This window comes from Cebus imitator, unplaced genomic scaffold (genome assembly GCF_001604975.1).
Source record: "Cebus imitator isolate Cc_AM_T3 unplaced genomic scaffold, Cebus_imitator-1.0 Scaffold614, whole genome shotgun sequence".
In the NCBI taxonomy this organism is placed as follows: Eukaryota; Metazoa; Chordata; class Mammalia; order Primates; family Cebidae; genus Cebus; species Cebus imitator.
The window spans coordinates 896,811-908,116 of NW_016107929.1; the positions used below are offsets into that span (position 1 = coordinate 896,811).

General features: G+C 60.2%; 2 protein-coding genes across 2 annotated transcripts in view; both read right to left on the reverse strand.

Moving 5' to 3' along the window:
* LAG3 (lymphocyte activating 3) overlaps nucleotides 1-2,816 on the reverse strand; it is a 6,465-nt gene extending 3,649 nt beyond the window's left edge. Inside the window, exons 1-4 of the mRNA XM_017517045.2 lie at nucleotides 2,464-2,816; nucleotides 2,038-2,185; nucleotides 1,397-1,698; nucleotides 548-817 (exon numbers count right to left, since the gene is read on the reverse strand). Coding sequence (XP_017372534.1) covers nucleotides 548-817; nucleotides 1,397-1,698; nucleotides 2,038-2,185; nucleotides 2,464-2,521 — 778 coding nt within the window. The 5' untranslated portion in view covers nucleotides 2,522-2,816. The remainder of the gene's footprint in view (nucleotides 1-547; nucleotides 818-1,396; nucleotides 1,699-2,037; nucleotides 2,186-2,463) is intronic.
* A 1,528-nt stretch (nucleotides 2,817-4,344) lies between these two features.
* Nucleotides 4,345-9,171, reverse strand: PTMS (parathymosin). The gene is made up of 5 exons (XM_017517047.1): nucleotides 8,560-9,171; nucleotides 5,616-5,687; nucleotides 5,294-5,372; nucleotides 5,075-5,136; nucleotides 4,345-4,901 (listed from the first exon to the last, which is right to left on the reverse strand). The coding sequence occupies exons 1-5, from the start codon at nucleotides 8,602-8,604 to the stop codon at nucleotides 4,851-4,853; spliced, it is 309 nt and encodes a 102-aa protein (XP_017372536.1). The 5' UTR covers nucleotides 8,605-9,171; the 3' UTR covers nucleotides 4,345-4,850.
* Nucleotides 9,172-11,306: the final 2,135 nt, after the last annotated feature.

Sequence of the window (11,306 nt, forward strand, 5' to 3'; positions counted from 1 at the left end):
AATGGGGAGGGAAGGAGTGCTGGGGCTGCAACGGGGAGGGAGGGAGTGCTGGGGCTGAAATGGGGAGGGAAGGAGTGCTGGGGCTGCAACAGAAGGGAGGGAGTGCTGGGGCTGCAATGGGGAGGGAGGGGCTGCTGGGGCTGCAATGGGGAGGGAGTGCTGGGGCTGCAATGGGGAGGGAGTGCTGGGGCTGCAATGGGGAGGGAGGGAGTGCTGGGGCTGCAAGGGAGGGAGGCAGAAGAGTACAGGAGATGGTCTGGCTCATAAGAGTGCTAAGGAGCAGCATAAGGTGATGACCCAAGGATGGTCAGAAACCCAGCAAGTGGGCTTAGCCAGAAGGAGTGAGGAGGCTGGCAATGACGCTGGAAGGCCAAGGGGTGACCGAGCTGCAAGGCTGCCACGCGATATAAAGGGGTTGAACGTGAGGCCCACAGCAATGACGTGGGCCACTGCCAAGAGCCTGGTTTAGGGACCCATAAGTCAGGGGAGGTGGAAAGGGGGGCAGGAAGGGGTTGTGGTCAAGTGTGAAGCAGAGTGGGGTAGTTACCCAGAACAGTGAGGTTGTACACGATGGAGACATTGAAGCCATCTCTGTAGGTGAGGGTGCAGCCCCAGGGCCCAGAGTCCATAGGGCTGACTTGGGGCAGGAAGAGGAAGCTTTCGGCTAAGTGGTGATGGGGGGACTCCTGGACAGGGACTCGGCCCTGGCCCCCGCCCCGGAACCATTGCACAGAGGCTGGGCGGTCAGGGCGGCTGAAGGAACAATTCAAAATGACCCAGTCCGAGGTCCTGAGAGACCCTGCGGGGCTGGCAGTCACTGTGCAAGGATAAAGAACACTTGATCAGCAGCACACCGGAAACAAGTTCCCCACACAGCAGGACTGCCAAGCTAGACGCTCGGAGGAACAGGGACCCGGCTTTAGACCTGTCTTCTCCTCTTCCCGATCACCCTCTCCCCAGCTCAGCTCCCAGCACCTGCAGGTGCATAAACTGGATCTTTCCCCTGTCCTCCTGTCCCCTGCCTGGAGTTTACTTGGCATAGGCCACCCTTCCGGTTCTCCCTGCCTGAATCCCCTCGAAGCCCACCTCTGAGCTACAGATGTCTAAAATGAATCACTCTAGACCCACGCTCCCCCCCCTCCCATAGGGCACTCCCGCGTGGGTGGGAGAAGGTGAGCTCAGGGGGTGACACAATCTCTCCACAGGGCCCCCCATACACGTGCTTGGGGGGCGCCTTTCACTCCAGCAGGCCTCCCCCACCCCCTTCCTCTACTCTTCTGAAAGCTGTCGTTCCTGGGTTAGGGCGCGCAGCTCTGCCCCAGCCCTTCCTGCCTCCCGGGCGGCGGGGAATGGGGGCCCCCTCCACAGCCCCTCTCCGGTATCCCGCCCCACCTACTCGAGGCCTGGCCCACGCGCAGACGGAGGCGGCAGGAGAGGGTGCGGTCCCTGAGGTGCACCGCGGCGCGGTACTCGCCGGCGTCAGCGCGCCGGGCTGGGCGCAGCCACAGCGAGAAGTCCCCGCGCTGCCGGCCGCGCTCCTCCAGCTGGACCCGGGGCTGCAGGGGCAGCCTCCCGCTGCGCAGGCCTCCGGGAGCCACGCTCAGCACCGTGTAGCGGCGGGGCCCCGGCCTCCTAGAGGAGGGCGCCGCCGGGCGAGGGCCGGGGGCCGGGGGATGGCCGGGGACGGGAGCGGGCGCACTGGGCAGGAAAGAGAATGGAGTTGAGAAGCTCCAGGGCTTGGAAGCCCCGGAGGATGCAGGCAGCCACGGGATGAGGCTGAGGAAACCCGCCCCAAGACTCCCCCCCTCCCCCGACCCCTCTGTGACACTGGCACCATCCCTTTCTGGAGAGAAGGAATGCAGGTCTGAGGGGCGCTGTTTGCAGGACAAGGGCAGGAAAGGTGCGGGCGAGGGCAGGGAGACTGGGTCACTGGCTTCAAAGGGAGCGACACCTCAGGGCAGGGGAAAGACAACCGGCATGGGTGTTGGGTTGTGAGTGCTGGATTCAGGGGTCCTGTTGCCCGTTTGGGGTGCATACCTGTCTGGTTGATGCTGCCAAGTGACCCCTCCTCTTCGAAGAAGGCTGAGATCCTGGAGGGGGATTGTGGGGCTGCAGGGGAGCTGGGCAGGAGCCCCCTCCTGGGCCCATACCTCCGAGACCTCAGCCCCTGGCTGAGGAGGCTTCACTAGGTGAGCAAAAGAGAGGCCGAGGCGAGGGGGCGTGAGCCGAGAGGCAGGGGGAGAGAAGGAGCCTGAGTGTTTCCCCGGGGAGAAAGAGCTTGGGTTTCCCTCTCTTCTCTGCCAAGAGAGGCTTTGGGGATGGTAGGACTGCCCAAGAAAAGGATTAGAAGGATCCATCACAGAGCTAAGGACTGCAGGACCTTTGTGGCCACAGAGATCCCCGCTGGTCCCCTCCTGTGGGGCTGAAGGGCAACCCTCCCGCCATCCCCGCTTTCCACTTTACCTGGAGCCACCCACAGTGGCTGCAGAAACAGCAAGCCCAGGAACTGAGCCTCCCACATCTCTCCTATGGCCTGGGCAGCGCTGAGCCCTCCAAACGGAGGTCCGAGAAGGAAGGGGGTGTCGGGGGGTGAGGAAAGGAGAAGTTCTGCAGAGAGAGAGGTGGAGGAAGGCGATCTAGAGGAAGACTGGGAGGGGCCTTGGAGAGAGGATGACCAGAGGCCAGAAGCCAGGGAAAGCTGGGCAGATCAGGCCACCTGAGGGGAAGTGGGGGTCCCAGGGAACAGGGCAGGGCTGTGGCAGAGAGCAGACAGAGCAAGGTGGCTGACGAGGCTGGGATGCCGTTCTGCTGGTCCCCCAGCCTTCACCCCTGTCCCCAGCCTTCCCTCCACCTTCCCCACTTCCCCTCCTCCTGGCCCGCCCCCCGCACCCCAAGGCTCACGGTTTCACTTCGCAGTGGAAAGTCTGAGGGGGTTGATTCCCAGCAGCATTACCCTCCACTTCTGTGGTGGCACTCCCCTTGTTTACTTCCTCAGACCTGGGTCTCCCCACCTCCCCCTCATCGCCCCTGCCCTACCCTCCAGACTGCTCCCTCTCCCAAGGACCGACTGCCTCCAAGCACTGTTTCTCTCTGGAACTGCCCCCTTGCCCATCTCTAAGCTGCCTCTTCAGCCCCAATATTCATACTTCCTTCTTGGCAAGCTCTTTCCTTGGTGCTTCATCTCCTCCCTCTTTCCCTTAACCTCCCAGAACTTCATGACCCTTTAGATCTGCCTTTCCACCATCAGTACAGTGGCTCCTGGGAACACAGTGGACAGGAAGCTTTATTGCACCCTAAAAGATGGTAGGTCTGAGGCTGAGCATGCCAGCTTTGTAGGGTGTGGAGAATAACTACATTGTATTGAGCCTTCATTATGTGTTAATCACTGTATTGGACACTTTACTTACAGTAATTCAAAAAATCTAATATTTTCCCCCATTGTACAGATGAGGAAACTGAGACTCAAAGAGATCGAACAATTTGCCAAAGTTAGGGAGTGTGAAAATAAAAGCTACGTGTATGTATGAGGGTGTGTAGTCCTGACCTTGGATGGGTTATGGGTGTCTCCTGGGAGGAATGATGCTTTTGATGAGTCAACATCCCTTCCCACCCACTCCAGCTCAGACCCCCATGCACTCAGAAGCATCTCCCAATCGAGATTCCGAACTGAGAGGACAAGAGTCATGTGGAGATGGAAAAATGCAGAATCTTAGAAATCTCCAAGATCAAACTGAGGGGAAACAGAGGCAGTGGGACTAGGGTAGGCCTGAGATTGACCTTCCCGCTCCCTAGCCCAGCCCAGGGAGAGTTGGAGGGCAGGTGAAAAAACTTACAGCTGACCTGGGAATGACACGAAGTCCAGGATTTCCCTGCTTCATTGGAAGGAGCTTGCTTCCATGCCAGCCAGAGGGCATCTTTGATGCCAGCAACTCACTCCAGATCCTAGGAGGCTGAGACCCAGGACTACCGGCCCTCTCCCAGCTCAGGGGCAGGACTTCCTGTTTCTGGGCTGTTTCTCTGTGCCTGGTTCAGCACAATAGAGCTGGTAGCTTTCCACTGGGCTCAGCAGTGTCTAGGTCTTGTGTGGGTTAGCAGGGAAGTGTGTATTGCTGGGGAGGAGCATCCCTGAGAATCCAAAACAGGACATAAGTCAGCTCTCAGAAGAGCTGGGCTCCAGGCCACCCCTCAAGGGCTGATCTTGTCTTCTTGAGTTGTGGGTGGTGGGAGTGTGCTGCTGCTTTTGTATCAAAGGGAAGTGTCCTGGCACAATGTGAGGTCAGCCACCCTCCTCCCTCTCTACCCTTCCATCACACTGAATGGATCCCCGGGAAAGCAGGAGACAGGTTAAAAACAGAAGCGCGACCATTTCTTTATTAAATTATACAAAAAAGGGAGGGGAGGGGGGCAGCTGTGGGGCTCGGCCCCAACCCCGGCCCCACCCAGGCCTGGCGCTGTCTGAGAAGAGGGGATCTGAGGGAGATCCAGGGGTCAGGCAGGATAGGAATGGGGCAGGCCATGAGGCTGGGGGATGCAGAGGTTAGGTGGGAGAGGCTACCAGAGGAAGGACAGGGCTGGGAGGGGAAGGAGAAAGAGCAAAGAGAGAGGAGCAATTGGGGGCCAGCTGGGGAGCTCAGATGGAGCAGGTCAGGAGGTGGAACAATGGCAGAGTGAGGGTGGAGGGGACAGTGTCTGGGAGGCGGAAATGAGAAGGCTGGGGAGAAAGAAGAGGGTGGCAGCTCTGGTGCAGGGCCCAGAGCAGGGAGCCAGGTGAAGAGTGGCTGGACTTGTCTGCCCCCACCCCCACCTCCAGGCCCAAAGAGGCCTCCCACCCCCAGCCTGTTGGCAGGGGCTCACGCCGATGCCCCATTTTCTGTCTTCTGCCGCTTGGGATCCGCTTCATCCTGTGGAGAGGGAGAGAATGGGGGAGCTGTAAAATGGGAGGGGAGACCTCCCCCTGTCCCGGTCCTGTTCCAGCCCCCACCCCTGCCGCACAGGGACCTGGGTCCAAATCCAAAGGGCGCCCGGCCCGGCTGCATCCCTGACAGCCCCTCAGGCCCAGCAACCCAGCCCAAACCTCCTCTTCGGCAGCTCTCTTCAGCGTGGGCCCTTCGTCATCCTCTTCTTCTTCTTCCTCATCTGAGGAGCCAGAAATGGGTCATTGGGGAAGGGCAGGAAGCTCCGGCAGAGACCCCCTGTGGTCGCCCTCAGCCCTGCCTCAGGTCTGCAAACCCACCCTGACTCTGCTCCTTTGAGCCTGGATTTTGCCAGCCTGGCCCCCCCTGCCCCTCCCCACCTTCTTCTTCCCCTTCATCTTCCTCCTCTCCATCCTCAGCAGTCTCTTCTTCTTCCTCCTCAGCCCCGTTCTCCTCCTCCTGTGGGGACCAGGAGAGGGAGCAACCTCAGGCTGGTTTCGTGCCTCACCCACCATCACTGCCAATGGGACGGGGCACTGGGTGGTAAAAGGACTTCGGAGGGGCCTCAGGGTGGGGCAGCAAAGATGGGAGGGCTGGAGTGAAGGGCAGGACCCAGCAGCCTCAGAAGGAAAGTGGAAGGATAAGATGATTGGGAGGGAAGATGGTGGGGCAGGTGTGCTCCTCCCCCCCACGCCTCCACACCTCCACCACTTCTTTCTTTCGCTCTTTCCGGCTTGCCTTCTCCTCCACCTTCTCCTTCTTCTCCTTCAGGTCCTGAAAGGGAGAAAGAGGTCACCTTTCTCACCACAAATGGCTTGCAGCCCCTAAGTCCCTGCAGCCCCAGTTCTCCCTCTGCAGTGAGCTTAGAGGTGTGTGAAATGAAGGTGGACACAGCTTAGAGACAGACAGGGGCGCCAGGGTCCTTACATTAGGGCCACCAAGAGATTGAGACCAAACACCTCCTTCGCGAAGACCCAAGGTGGTCTGGGAAAGGGATGAAGGGGGAGCAGGCAACTAGGGTAATGATCCCCACCCCCCCCCCAAGTTCTCCCAAACCTCACTGGCTGAAGAGTTCAGCTCAGCAAAGCAAATCCTCTCCATCTGCTGGCAGCCTCAGTGCCCCACCCCCTCCCGCGTCCGCCTGCTTTGCCTGCCCCCCCACTGCCGGCCCAGCTCTGCCTTTTGTCTACCTCTGGGGCCTTTTCCTGAGGACTCTCTCCAGGGCATCCCTCCCAGCTTCCCCTTCAGCTTCTAAGGTCTTTGTTTCTCTAGGTCTGTCTCCCCCTAATCCTCAGGCCCCTACTTGGCCAAACACTACTGGAGACGGAGAGCACCTTAGCACATTCCCAGCACCCCTCCCACTTTCTGCCCTCCCCACCCCAAAACAGTTCAAGTAGTTCCCTCCTCCCTGTCTCCCGTGGTGTACGCATGGGTGTAGTGGAAGAGTGGAGGTGGCCATTTCCAGTGGAAATGTAGGTGAAGAAGGAGAGAAAACAAGGAAGGGAAGAGCAGCAGGCATGGGAGACAAGGAGAGAGCAACAAACAAGGTCTGTGACTGGGGTGGGACAGGAATGGAGAAGAGGGAGGGACCTGTCTCGTAGACCCTCCCACCAGCCGGCCCCTCTCCATCACCCCAAGATCCTAGCAGCCATAGGTTGATGTCCTATTCTGATACGCAGCGGGAGATGCCCATGTGAGTCCCTTCTGGACACTACACTAGCCTCCCAATTCAGATTCCAGTCCTCTCCCCACCCACTTCTTGGTAGGCACAGTGTAACACGGTAGGTGTCCTTGTGTGATCTGATCTGGTGTTGGTGTGCCATGCTGTGTATCTGATTCCTGTGAATGAAAGACTCCTGTGTGAGTGGATCACCCTGGGAGAGGGGGTCCTTTCTGGAACAGGAGAGGGGATAGGAGAGGGGCTTGGTGCAGAACGACTGCTGGCCTGGGGGGCACCCAATTCCCTTTTCCCTTTAAGGGTAGCTCAGAACACTTCACCTTCACTCTAGCAAGGTTGCCCTTCCACCCGCCATGAGGTCTTCATTTCTGTGCCACAAGGTCAGTATGGCATTTCCACCACCTCGTGGGCTTTTCCCAACATCTTGGGCCAGGAGAGCAAGGAGCTGGTCAACTTTTCTAGGGGCCCCAGCACCAAGTCTGTATGGCCCTGGCCTGACTTTCCCATCTGGGCTGATGGAGGGAGGGAGGGAGAATACCAGAGACCAAAGTTCAAGGGGCCGGGCCCTCTCCTCCCCTGTTCTGTCCTTCTGGTCACTGTCCTTCTATGATCCCTTTTCCAGGAGAATATGTGACCTGGGCCCCAGGTCTTCTGCTAAGCGGCCCTGTGGCCTCATTTACTCAGCACAGGCACACACACCGACACCGGCCGACAGCGATGCACAGACACAGCTAGAGAGGAGCACCCACGCGATGGGGGACACATGGCCCAGCGTTGGGCCATTCTGGTACACACTCTTGAGACAGCACGGGAGCGCAGCAGCACCACTCAGCACTCACAAAGCGACAACATGGCTCCAGAACATCTACGTCTCCACATGCACACATGTAACTGACACGGGCAGTCCCACACACTCGCTGGATTTCAGACATACAAAGACACCTACTCAGTGGAGTCACATGCCACCGCACAGCCCGCCGGAGGGCCACACGGGCGCACCTTGGCAGACAGCACACATAGCCCCTCTCCCACCGCCGTTAATCCCCCTGGCTCCCCCCGTTTCACTTCGCAGGCCTCAGGGAGACCTGTGTGGCGGCTCCTCAGCAACCCCCCACCCCCATACACGCACAAGATAGGGCTCCCAGCCCCCAAACCCCGGCCGAGTTAATTTCCCAAAGCGACACTCTGCATGTTCCCTGGGGAAATTAGAGGAAGGCTGGAAGAGAGGCAAGGGCGAACGGATGGGGCCGGGGAAGGGAGCTGAGGAGGGCGAGGACAGCTCGACGCAACGCCATGCAATGCGAGCCTTGGCCTTTTCGAAGGCTATTCCTGTCCCGCTTCTAATTTTTAGGAATTCGAGATTCTTCCAGTGTGTATGTGGGAAGGGGACGACGAAGAGAAAAGAAAGCTGAAGGCCAGCGGAGGGGAAGGAAGGAGAAAACAGAGGGGCCGCCGTCCGGGGAGAGAAGCGAGCGCCGGTCGGGCCGCGGGGAGGGGCCGGGAGGAGCGGCCTCCAGGGAGAGTCCTGTTTACACTTGAGGATCGCAAACCGCTTAGCGAGGAAAGGTGAGGTCAGGCTGCAAGGAGAGACGGGGCGGCGGGGCGCAGGGAGGGGGCGCCGCAAAGTGAGACTCGGGGCGCTCGGAAGGGAAGCCGGACGGGATCCGGCGGGCCGGCGAGGTGGGGCCGGAGAGGGGTGGGGACGGCTGCGGGGGCCGGCGCGACCGGAGCGGCGAGGCCGGGCGCCGCGGCGCGGTGCGCGCAGGGCAGCTAGAGGGCGCTGGCGCGGGCCGCGCGGAGCGGGGTAGGCAGCGCCGGGCCGGGGAGCGGTGGGAGGGCGCAGTGGGGTCCGCTAGCACCCGGGCGCGAGGGCCGCGCGGGGCCGTCGGGGGCAGTCCGGGGCGGAGGACCGCGCCGGGCCCCTGGGCTGCGCGGGGTCCGGGCCGCCGCCGCCGCCCCCGCCCGTACCTTGGCGCTCAACTCGGCCGCTGCCTCCACGCTTTTCTCCGACATGGTGCCGGGGCCGGGGCCGGGGCTGGCGGGGAGCCGGGGTCCCGGGGCCGAGACGGAGGGGCCCTGGACGGCGGAGGGTGGCCGCGGCCGGAACCTGGCGCGGTGGCGGCGGCGGCGGCGACAGCGGCAGCGGCGGCCGCTCGGCAAGCTGGGTCTCTGGAAGAGGCGGCAGAGGCGCGCGGGGTGGGGCGGGGGTGGGTCTGGAGCGGCGACCCGCAGGGCTGCGGCCGTCCGGAGGGCGGGCGGAAGGGCGGTGCAGGCGGTGGCCGGCGCGCTCGGCCGCGGTCGCTCGGTCCCGGGCTCACCGCCCCCGCACCAGCAGAGCTGCCGCCGACCAGCCGCTGCCGCCCCCGGGAAGGGAACCCGCTTATAAGGCGGCGCTGCCCGACGGGAGGGGCTTCCCAGGGGTGGGGCAGGCGGGAGCGGGGAGGAGAGGAGAGGGGAGGGGGATGAAAGAGGAGGTTGGAGAGGTGGGGATAGGAGGATGAAAGCGAGGGGAGGGAGAGCGAGAGAGTCGGGAGGGAGGACGCGACCAGGAGGGGGAAATGGAGAGACTGACGGCCGCGGAGAAAGAGTGGGGCGAGGAGGTGGAAAGGGGTGGGGTTCCTGCGGGGAGGCACCTCTCCAAATCCCAACCTACTGCCTGCGAATGTAGAGTCTGGCTTTTGGGGGCGGACTGGAGAGGTGGCCAGAATCCTACTGACCCCAAAAAAAGCCCTGGGATTTTGCCAAGGGGTGGGGTGAGGGGAGCAGATGGGAAGGCAGGGCAGGTATTTGAGAAACCAAAAGCTGAAAGAAGATGAAGAGGGTTCGGGCGCTCCTTTCACACCACGCCGGATTTCCCTCTCTCATCCTCCATCCACATTCTCTGGGTGGCCTTGAGGAGGATGGGAGGGCGGAAAGGGCGGCCCAGGCTTCTCTCCCTCCGGATTGACACTTGTGACCCTTGCCGGGTGCCTCCCTTCCTGGCCCCTTGCTGTGAGGTTGGGGGGGAGTCAGGCCCCCTGGTCTCCTTTGCTCTCTTCCACCTCTCCTGTATCTTCTACCTGTCTTATTCGTCTGTCTCACCTCACTTTCATTCGCCTGGTCCTTCTATTTGCCTTCATCGTCCTCCGTCATTTCTGCCCAGACCCCTCCCTCACAACCAATTATAACTCGTATCGCTCCCATCCTTCTCTCACCTCTTTTCCACTCCTCGCTGACCCTCTTCTGCCCTTTCGCCTCTGGTCCCTATCTTTCCCAGACAGCCCTGCTCTTGTCTTATCTGAGTCAGGCACCTGGCCCTCTATTCTTGGCTGGCTTTCCTCAACTCCTCTTTCTGTCCTCATTTTTTACATTTTCCGTCCCTTAGCTTTTCTCATTCCTCTGCTGCCATCTTCCCTAGCCTTTCTGGGTTATACTTGTCTCCTTTGCAAATATAATACAGGTCCAGGTCTGGAGTTCCAGCCCCACCCTATTCCAGACGTCCTCAGCTCCTCGCCCTCCATCTCGGTATCTTTGAGTCATTTTGAAAAGCTTGGGATTTCAGAAGGGAACAGGGGCTGGGTTGTGTATTAAAGGTCAGGAGAAGGTAGATGGGGTGGAAGGCTGGGGTTTGGAAAAAGACCTTTGGTGTGCGTTCACTCCCATATTTGTCTGTCATCATTATTCCTCATCTTTTTTATTTTTATTTTATTAATAAAAAGCGTTGATGATCATAATCATTATTTTGTGTTTGTGTGCTTAAATACACCATCTTTTGATCCCTTGGTGTACACGCCTTCCAGTTTCTCTTTCTGACTTTTCTATCCATATTTCAATCTCAGTCTCCTCCAAAATCTTGGGGCCCCACCCGGGATTTTTCCTTGACGGACTCTGTCCATCTTTTCTGAGATCTTTCCATGTCCCTCTCTCACTCTCTCTCTGACTCACTGGCTGATGTCTTCAGCGGTCTCTCACCGTCTCCATCTCTGTACTCCTCTTGCCTCATTTATCTCCCTTTCCTCGAGCCTTTGCTACCCGCCCCCCTCCCCCCCCCAGTCTCCCAGTCTCGCTCCCTCCCCATCAGGCTCTTTCCTCTCCCTCCCGCCTTCCTTTCCTCTTCCCTCCACTCCACCTCCCAGCCCCGCCTGCTGTCTCGGACACCCTGCTGGGCTCTTACCCTGTTGCCCTGGTAACCGCCCCCCACTCCGGTCACCTCCACTCCCCTCCCCCCCTCCAATCACCGCCACCAACAACCTCCATCCACCTTCCTCCTATTTTTCCTGAGAGCCAATAGAAACCCTGTTGCCAGGTGGAATGCTCATTTGAATCAGCCAATCCAGAAGCCTAACTGCCTGCCCTGCCTTATATGGGGATGTGAGGAGGGCCACTCCCCCCACTCCAGCCCCACAGGGGACCAGCCCCTCCAGTGTCCCTTCTCCCCGCCCTAAAGAGAGGCTGGGACCCTCCCTCTCACCCTTCCATGAGGGGCCTGTCCTCCCACTTCTCTAACTGGGACCACCAGGGTTAGCGTGGGCTGTGGGCCGGACTGTGGGCTGGGCCTCAGGGCTGGGGGTGGGAATGAGGTGTGATTAGGGAAGGGGAGGCGGAGGGAGCCGGGAATTTTGCCCAGGGAGGGGTGTCTGGGAGCAGAGGCAGCTGCAGTGGAAAATTCCAGAGAGATGGAGAGGCAGAGAATGGGACTCCTGCCCCAAAGCCCAAGGGAGTGCCTTGAGAATCTA